This window comes from Salmo salar, chromosome 25 (assembly GCF_965601325.2).
Source record: "Salmo salar chromosome 25, fSalSal1, whole genome shotgun sequence".
Lineage (NCBI taxonomy): Eukaryota > Metazoa > Chordata > Actinopteri > Salmoniformes > Salmonidae > Salmo > Salmo salar.
The window spans coordinates 11,262,616-11,272,914 of NC_138315.1; the positions used below are offsets into that span (position 1 = coordinate 11,262,616).

General features: G+C 41.8%; 1 protein-coding gene across 1 annotated transcript; it reads right to left on the reverse strand.

Annotated features, from left to right (window-relative positions):
- Positions 1-3,730: 3,730 nt before the first annotated feature.
- si:ch211-136m16.8 (uncharacterized) lies at positions 3,731-10,299 on the reverse strand. Its single transcript, XM_014173031.3, has 6 exons — positions 9,996-10,299; positions 5,549-9,661; positions 4,982-5,189; positions 4,750-4,829; positions 4,533-4,639; positions 3,731-4,395 (listed from the first exon to the last, which is right to left on the reverse strand). The coding sequence occupies exons 1-6, from the start codon at positions 10,050-10,052 to the stop codon at positions 4,320-4,322; spliced, it is 4,641 nt and encodes a 1,546-aa protein (XP_014028506.3). The 5' UTR covers positions 10,053-10,299; the 3' UTR covers positions 3,731-4,319.

Below are 10,299 nucleotides of genomic sequence, written 5' to 3' on the forward strand. Positions count from 1 at the left end.
GGGCTCAGGTCCTCCAAGAGAGAGAAAGAAAGAAAGAATTAGAGAGAGCATACTTAAATTCACACAGGACACCGGATAAGACAGGAGAAATACTCCAGATATAACAGAGTGACCCTAGCCCCCAACACATAAACTACTGCAGCATAAATACTGGAGGCTGAGAAAGGAGGGGTCGGGAGACACTGTGGCCCTGTCCGACGATACCCCCGGACAGGGACAAACAGGCAGGATATAACCCCACCCACTTTGCCAATGCACAGCCCCTACACCACTAGAGGGATATCTTCAACCACCAACTTACCATCCTGAGACAAGGCCGAGTATAGCCCACAAAGATCTCCGCCACGGCACTACCCAGGGGGGGACGCCAACCCAGACAGGAAGATCACGTCAGTGACTCAACCCACTCAAGTGACGCACCCATCCTAGGGACGGCATGGAAGAGCACCAGTAAGCCAGTGACTCAGCTCCTGTAATAGGGTGAGAGGCAGAGAATCCCAGTGGAGAGAGGGGAACTGGCCAGGCAGAGACAGCAAGGGCAGTTCGTTGCTCCAGTGCCTTTCCATTCACCTTCACACTCCTGGGCCAGACTACACTCAATCATAGGACCTACTGAAGAGATGAGTCTTCTATAAAGACTTAAAAGTTGAGACTGAGTCTGCATCTCTCACATTGGTAGGCAGACCATTCCATAAAAATGGAGCTCTATAGGAGAAAGCCCTGCCTCCAGCTGTTTGCTTAGAAATTCTAGGGACAGTTAGCAGGCCTGCGTCTTGTGACCGTAGCGTACGTGTAGGTATGTACGGCAGGACCAAATCGGAAAGATAGGTAGGAGCAAGCCCATGTAATGCTTTGTAGGTAAGCAGTAAAACCTGGAGTAATATGATCATTTATTTTGGTTCTAGTCAAGATTCTAGCAGTTTATTTAGTGCTTTTCCAGGTAGCCGGAAAGTAGAGCGTTGCAGTAGTCTAATCTAGAAGTGACAAAAGCATGGATACATTTTTCTGCATCATTTTTGGACAGAAAGTTTCTGATTTTTGCAATGTTACGTCGATGGAAAAAAGCTGTCCTTGAAACAGTCTTGATATGTTTGTCAAAAGAGAGATCAGGGTCCAGAGTAACGCCGAGGTCCTTCACAGTTTTATTTGAGACGACTGTATAACCATCAAGATTAATTGCCAGATTCAACAGAAGATCTCTTTGTTTCTTGGGACCTAGAACAAGCATCTCTGTTTTGTCCGAGTTTAAAAGTAGAACATTTGCAGCCCTCCACTTCCTTATGTCTGAAACACAGGCTTCCAGCGAGGGCAATTTTGGGGCTTCACCATGTTTCATCAAAATGTACAGCTGTGTGTCATCCACATAGCAGTGAAAGTTAACATTATGTTTTCGAATGATATCACCAAGAGGTAAAATAAATAGTGAAAACAATAGTGGTCCTAAAACGGAACCTTGAGGAACACCGAAACTTACAGTTAATTTGTCAGAGGACAAACCATCCACAGAGACAAACATATCTTTCTGACAGATAAGATCTAAACCAGGCCAGAACTTGTCCGTGTAGACCAATTTGGGTTTCCAATCTCTCCAAAAGAATGTGGTGATCGATGGTATCAAAACCAGCACTAAGGTCTAGGAGCACGAGGACAGATGCAGAGCCTCGGTCTGACGCCATTAAAAGGTCATTTACCACCTTCACAAGTGCTGTCTCAGTGCTATGATGGGGTCTAAAACCAGACTGAAGCGTTTCGTATACATTGTTTGTCTTCAGGAAGGCAGTGAGTTGCTGCGCAACAGCTTTTTCAAAAATGTTTGAGAGGAATGGGAGATTCGATATAGGCCGATAGTTTTTTATATTTTCTGGGTCAAGGTTTGGCTTTTTCAAGAGAGGCTTTATTACTGCCACTTTTAGTGAGTTTGGTACACATCCAGCCGTTCAACATAGGAGGGCCAAGCACAGGAAGCAGCTCTTTCAGTAGTTTAGTTGGAATAGGGTCCAGTATGCAGCTTGAAGGTTTAGAGGCCATGATTATTTCCATCATTGTGTCAAGAGATATAGTACTAAAACACTTGAGTGTCTCCCTTGATCCTAGGTCCTGGCAGAGTTGTGCAGACTCAGGACAACTGAGCTTTGGAGGAATACACAGATTTAAAGAGGGGTCCATAATTTGCTTTCTAATGATCATGATCTTTTCCTCAAAGAAGTTCATGAAATGATCACTGCTGAAGTGAAAGCCATCCTCTCTGCTGCTTTTTAGTTAGCTTTGCGACAGTATCAAAAATACATTTTGGATTGTTCTTATTTTCCTCAATTAAATTGGAAAAATAGGATGATCGTTCAGCAGTGAGGGCTCTTCGATACTGCACTGTACTGTCTTTCCAAGCTAGTCGGAAAACTTCCAGTTTGGTGTGGCGCCATTTCCGTTCCAATTTTCTGGAAGCTTGCTTCAGAGCTCGGGTATTTTCTGTATACCAGGGAGCTAGTTTCTTATGACAAATGTTGATCAAGTTACTCATGGCCTCTTTCTGTGTTCCGATTTTTTTTAATAATGTAATATCTGCGTGCCACTGAAGAAGAACAGAAACTGGGCCAACAGTGATGACAGACTGGTGTGACTCAAATCAACATTTAAATTGGTGGTAATAAATGGGCATTAATCACTAAAACGAAAACAAATATTATTGCTTAGTGTCCTATTCAGTACTTGCCTAGCCTCCTTCCCATGGTCCGCTATGATTCTGTCATCTCCAATGAGATTCCTTGTAGAAATTCTGCCCAGCTCCATGGCCAGCGCTTGGACCAGACCCTCATGCCCAGAGGTCTTGAAGTGGACTCTGTGTCTGGAGTACCCTGCCATCTGCTCATCGGCACCAATACCTGTCAAAACCACCTGCAAACAGAGTAGTGGTTCGATTAGGCCTACATACTGTTGATCGAATTTACACCACACCCAAGCTAGCATAATTTCCTCAAAAAAGAAACAGACTTTATTCACATCTAAATGGTATGTTCCTTATTACTTTACCCATGTGATCTACAAAGGACAAGACAAACACATCAGTGATATTGTACCTTGGCAGATGAAGTGAACCCCCCTCGGTTTGTTGCCTTCTGTGAGGAAGCCGGTTCCTCTCGCTGCAAACCACACAGCACATCCAATGCTGTCATCAAGCACTCCTTCTGTGGGACGTTGATTTCAACATAACTCAATTTTCTCTCTGGATTCAAACGACTCATTGCTGAATTTGCGATTTCCAACTTGTGTAATCTTTATGTACAACGGCAGATGAGCACCGATACGTTTTATCTATAATTTCTCTTCATTATTTATCTTCATATGACAAGGATTAAAAATGATTGTCTACTTGATGACAATTGACGATGACTGCTAGCTAAGACTTTGAAAGTATGATGTTGACATCAGTCCAATCAAAGCTATTGTAGATATGTGATACGATGTCATTCTATCTGAGGCCAACGATCTTGAGCCTTCTTGGATGAGCACTTCTAATATAACTCTATGGCAGCACCCAAGGGGCTAAAATTGTTGAGCTCTAACCTTAGAATTGGGGATGATGTACTGTCCCATGAGTGACAGAAAACAGAGCCAATCAGGCGCAACGCTCTGTATTTTCTGCTGGCTAGCCCCACCACCACAGAAAGCACTGAGCTAGGCTGAAACACCTGCATTTAGGAGCTACCTTACTTAAGAAAGAAAAAAAAAAGACCATGTTTGTATGCAGCTTTATTAACTCAATGACATTTTTTTTTTTTTTTACATTGTTTGCAAACTGATATGTGACATATATTAATGCAAAAATAAGCAAACAGGCAAGCCCTCCCAAAATATTAACTTTTTTTTTTATAATGAATCTTAAGGTTTATATAAAAGCTTTATAAGACAAATCAGTATAGGCAATTATAGGCTAGCCCAAATATCAAGACGCTATAGCTGGTTTCCCTGTAGGTAACTACAGTAGCAATAGAAATAATTTGTACGGAAGTAATGCATAAGAGATGTATTTTTGCTGAAACAAACCCACTGATGAAGAAATAAACAAATGTCACAAATAGTCTTCTTGAATCAATTTAATGCCTTGAGCAGTCACCTTTTTTTGTATCACACCAGTTTTTAAAAACCCTCTGGAACAAGTAAACACTGTCCAAAACAAAAATATATAATTTTTTTGAAAATGTTCATACAAAGATATTCAAAAGAAATAGACAAAGATAGTTAAAAAAAAATTTGAGATACTTATGATAAATTAAAGCCCATTGTTCATAGACCATGGTTCACCAATGAGAAAAAAGGTCCTGTCAATCATCTCCGCTCTCTTTTGTAGTCTTCTTCAGCTTGTTCTTCAGCTCATTCATCATCAGGGGATTTCCAAATCTGGTGGATATATATTGAACAAAGGTGTTATAATAAAAAGAGAGTGACATTCATATAGGGAATATCTCCATCTAAAAGTGATTTCAAACAAGAAATTAAGAGAATCTTGTAGAAAATAGTTTCAATTGATTCCCTACCCTGGATGTCTAGGCGGTGTCCATTTAGTTTTGCGCTCCTCTTGCTTGTTTTGCGTCTCTTCTGTCTTGGGAGATTCATCCCTTACATCTTGCTCTATCTCAGATTTCTGTTGAATATATGACATTGCCAAATCAAATTAAGAGTCAGAATAATAAACATACTACTAGACCTATTCAAAAGGTTGAGCTCAAAAAAGTGCAAGTATCTGATTGGTACCTGAGGGATATTTTCTGTGTTATTTTCACCTCTCACCCCCTTTCCGATCTTTCTTAAGATGGGGGGCCCTGCACCGAGTCCTGAATAACATCATAGCAACACAAACAACAAAGAAAGATATCCATTCACACTTAAATCTGGGCATCATCCATCATCTGTCATAGAACATTGTGTCACCAACGATAACAGAATGTAGGAACACATGTACATTAAATTTCTCTGTTCAACTTACCAGGCAGTTTGATTCCGATGCCGCCCATGCCCCTCATTGGTATCCCTGTTGGGCCTCTGACTGGCACGTGTATGGTGGGTTTTGAAGGGGAGGGGGTCAAAGATGGCATCTGTAGAAGAGTACGGGGATCCCTGGGTGGACGGGCATGTGGATTCTTGAGGGCAATGCGAGACTTTTGAGCAGTGAAGTCCAAAGCGGAGGCGTCAAACTGCGATGGTATGATAAACAACTGATTTGCTGACAAGTTTTCAAATTCATAACATCGTTTTAGATGAAGCTATCAAGCTTAATTTCGATAACATAAAAATAAGGGAAACAAATCCAATAAAATATATGAAAGAGACTAATGTTTGCTTTATCTCTTACGATTAGACATCACAATCGTATGTATTTGATTGCATTCTTTTAATAGGATACTTCAGGATTTTCTCAATGAGGCCCTTTATCTACTTCCCCAGAGTCAGATGAACTTGTGGATACCATTTGAAAAAATGAGGAAGTTGTGAATTTTGGCCTCATTGCCAAAATCCTGAAGTATCCCTTTAATAGGGAAAGTATTATTATTACCTGAAGCTGAAGACTTGGGTCTACATTTTTGGTTCCTGATGGGGAACGGAATCCTGCTTTTGCACCCTCCCCTCTGTTTTCCTCTGGTAATCCTGCATCTGTTTCCACAGTTTCCCCAGACCACCCAACCTGGGATTTCTCTATTATTCTATCCTCGATCTCCAGTAATTGACCCTGTGATCCAAAATCTGTCTGCTTCGATAAAACAGGCCCTGTCTTCATAACTTCCTCTGTTACCAAAGCCTCGGTCTCATCGGTTTCCCGAAATAATCCTACCTCAATTTCCAGTGATTTGTTTGCCGTGTTGTCTTCTCCCTTCTCTTTTAACACAGCCTCTGTCGCATCTGAAAGTTCAGCCTCTAGCATTATTAGAGACTTTGTATTTTTCACTAATTCTGTGTCTGACACATCTGTTTTCTCTGATAATCCAGCATCTACGGTCTCCTCTGATAATCCAGACTCTTTCTCCACATCTGGTATTTCTGTGTCTTTTAATCCAGCCTCGCTGTCCACTGATTCTTCAGATAATCCAGCCTCTGATATTTCAAGTGATCTGGACTCCAGTGATTTGTCTGATGAGTCAGTATCCATTTCTACTGTTTCCACCGACAGCACAGTCTCTGTTCTCACATGTAGTATGTCTTCTTCTATGTTCTTCTGTAACCCATACTTGGTCTCTACTAAATCAGTCTCCATCTCCTCTGAAAATCTGTCCTCTGTCTCATCTGTGTCCTCTGATGAATCAGCACCTCTTCTATTCGTTTTTTCTAATAGCTCTATCTTTGGCCTAACTTCCTCTGGTAATTCAGCTACTGTCCTCACTAATCCAACTTCTGTCTCCACCGTATCCCCAGCCTCAGATTCCACTAATTCCTCGACGTCCGTCTCCACCGATGGCTCTGTCTCAATCCTCTGTGTCTCTTTGTCCTTCTGTGATCCAGACTCAGTCTCAGATAATTCCTCCAATAATTCAGACTCAATCGCTGTTGTTTCCCAAAACATTCTGGCCTCCGTGTCAACTATTCCAGACTCTGTTTCCGCTGATGGCGATTCCTCGATCCTCATATCAAGTATTGCTGCGTCTGTCTCCTTCATGTTTCCCTTTTCAGTCTCCAATGTTTCCCCAGCCCCTGGCTCCACTAATTCTTTCATTAATGTAGCTTTTATATGATATTTTTCCTCTGATAATTCATCTTCTGTTTCGTGTGATAGTACAACTTCCCCACAAACCATTTCCTCAAATAATCCGGCCTCTATTTCTGTCAAATCTGGTAATCCAGCCTCTACCATTCCCTGTAATTTAGTCCCAGCCTCAGATGATTTGTCTGATAATCTATTGTCTGTTTCCAGTGACTCATTAGATAACACATCCTTTGTCTCTGTGAGAAACACAGCCTCTGTATGAATTGATGATGGGTACAACGTCATGTTCTTTGATAATCCTGCTTCTGTCGTCACAGTTCTTTCTGATGATGCCGTTTCAGTTCTCACATCTGGTATTTCTGCCTCATGTTTTTTCACTAATCCAGATTCTGTTTCCAACATGTCCCAAGCCTCAGATTCCACTAATTCCTCTGTGTTTGTCTCCATTGACAGCACTGTCACTGTCCTCACCTCTGGTGTGTCTACCTCTGCCCCCTTTTGTAACCCTTCCTCCACAGTTTCCCTTAGTAATCCAAAATTGTTATCTGCTGATTCCTGCACTGATCCAGACTCTGTCTCATCTTTGTCCTCTGATGGCACAACCCCAGTCCTCACTTCTGGTATTTCTGCCTGTGTCTCCTTCACTGATTCAAATTCTGTCCCCACTGTCTCCCCTGCCTTCGACTCCATCCAGCCCTCTCTAAACTCTGCCTTTATCTCCTCTGTCTCTTTGTATAATCCAGCCTCTGTTCTCAGTGTCTCATCTGATAAACAAACATGTGTCTCTGCTGCTTCCTCTGACAGTCCTAACTCAATCTCCATCGGTTCATGTGATTCAGCCTTTGTCTTCGCTAGGTCCTCTAGTATTTGAGTATCTGTTTCATTCAGTAATACAGAATCTGTTCTCTCCGTTTCCCACAGTGATTGCGCTGCTTTCGCGACTGTGTGCTCGTCTACTACTGTATCAGAGGCTTTCTCAATATCCTCACTTTCAAATAATCCTTCGACAGTTTTCGGATCTTCTTTCCCTTCCATGAGTTCACTCCCTGGTGAATTGTCAGATTTAAAACTAGTTACAGTGTTCTCTACACCTAACTCTTTGGTATCACTTTTGGTGTGTACTTCTTGTAAATGGGTGGTGTTGACTTGATCGTCGCCAACTTCCAGGATCTTCGGTGCCGTATTCTCGTCTAACTCTTTGCCATTGTTGATTTCAGGAATTTCCTCTGGAGTTTCTTCACACGCTACACATTGTGGCTCCTGAGCCACAACAAGGTCCTCACATAGCCCAGGGGAAATGTATTTTGCCACGCCTCCGATTTCCACTCTATTGTCAACCACTGAAATAAGTTTTCCCTCCACTTCATTAAGGGGGTCTTCGTCTTCTTCTGAGATCTTTTCTTCCTGTGGTTTATTTTTCTCCACTACAACGTTTCTCTCCTGATAAAAGAAAGTGTCCAGTCCAGTCACTTGATCTTTCACATCCTCTGCCTCTGTATCCGTCTTCGTCCGAATACTGATTGCAACGTCTTCTATCTTGTTACTGCCCCCGTCCTCAAACACTTTGGATCCATCCTCCGATACCTTTTCTTTTCTTTCCTCTAACACTGTGCTGTCAATTCTTTCAATGTTGCACTCCATTCTCTGCTCCTCTCTAACAACAGTTACCTCATCATTTGACACAAAGACTCTTTTGTCATAGGCCATTGGCAATTCCAACTCTGCCTCTGAAACAAAGATGTCCTGGCCTCTTCCCAATGTTCCATCTTCGTCCGATAATCCTCCACAAAGCAGTTGTGGGCTGGGGTCATTTTCTTGATCAAACGTCTCTATAGTTCCTTCATCAAACTTCAAACGATTGTCATCATATTCATGTTTGTTATTGTTTTCTGAGACTTGGAAATCATTGTACGGTCCAAAGCCCCTGTCCGATATCTCTTCCTGTTCTCTTCTGTCCATCTCTTCTATTGCTCTAGTCTCTTCCTCTCTCTCCTCCTTCCTGCTAAGTTCTTCCATGTCTATGCCATTCTTCACTTCATTACCATCTCGACTCATTTTGTCTTTGATTACACACAGATCATTGCTATTCTCCCCTCCCGCTGAGAATTCTACTATTTCTTCTACTTTCCACCCTTCTTTGTCTGTCTCCATGAAGAGTACTGCCGTTTCTTCCTCTCCATCTTTTTCATTTAATCTTACCATGGTTTCATCCTCTGTACTTTGCACATCGTGTTTCATTAATCTGTCCTTATTTTCCTTCTCTCCATTCTTATCCAAAACTGTGGCAGGTTCAGCACAGGCTGATGTAAGGTTTGGGGACTCTATATCAAAATGTATTTCTCTATCTCTATTGTTTTCATGTTCTTCTGTTTTGGTTCCTTCTTCACCACAGGGGAATTCTTCAGTGACTTCTTCAGGGATTTCTTCTTCCTCCTCTTTTCTTGCTGCCACTGCACCTCTTAATCTATTTGCTTCAGCACAGTTGTAACTGTCAGTGTGTCCTTGTGCTCCCTGGCCCTTTGACCTTTCAGATGTCGGCTCTCTGAATAAGATCTGGGTCCCAGTGACTACCACTGATTGGACCCCTTTCCCAATACTTAACTCTTCTTTGGTAACATGCTGGATTGTGTCTTTATTTTCTGTTCGGTCCACCTGCTCTTGTTTTATATCATCCCCCTCCTGGGATGCTTTGCTATCACTCCCTCTGTTGGATTGTCCAGTGTATTGCACATTTTCTCTGCCGAGGCCTGGACCAATGATGACATTGCACTGTTCCCAGGCAACGACGGGTCTTGGTTTCTTAACCACAGAGCCTGTTTCAAAAGTGACCTCAGTTTCCTTTATCTCATTTTTCGCACCATCTCCATGGTCGTCTGTTTGTTGTACAGCAGTGGCTTCCTGTTTTGAGCTTGTGTCATTGTTAATGGGCTCTGGGCTTAGATACCTTCCCACAACTTCCGTAAAGTAATTCTGTGTGTGTATGTGTGTGTGTGTGTGTGTGTGAAAGAGAGAGAACGAGAGAGAGAGAGTATTACTCTATGTTAATGTTATTTACTTCCTTGTCCATATATGATAACATATGATCACATTACATCAATCCAGGTACAGTGAAATAGAGTTAATGCAGTCATTGTGTTTTTCTCCTCCTTGGGGAAGTTCTCAATTCAAACTAATTGTTCATCAACAAATTATTAAGTAGTCTAAAATATATCTATTGTAATTGTAACAATAGGAAATAATAAACCAATCAGGTAGGCTATAAAAACAGTCTCCTGTAATAAATTATTTCAGCGCAGAAACTCACCCAAACTGTCCAGAAAGTCCTCCCAGCACGAGATAGGGGGCTTGCTGGTGAGTCCATCTTTTGGTGTTTCTGTGGCTTTTTTCAATAAGATAATAAACTTCTCTTCAGAGTAGGCTACAACAAAGTAACTGCAACCTGAGGTAGCCTACTTCTTCTTGATAGGCCTATTAATTATTTTGTCAAACGAGGACAAAAAAAAATATTCCCATTAGTCAATTGTCAAATAGACCTATTAACTTTTACAGAGATCTAAACGCGAGCAAATGTAAATGAGAATTTTGGTAACAGCTCTTATGTAGTTCCT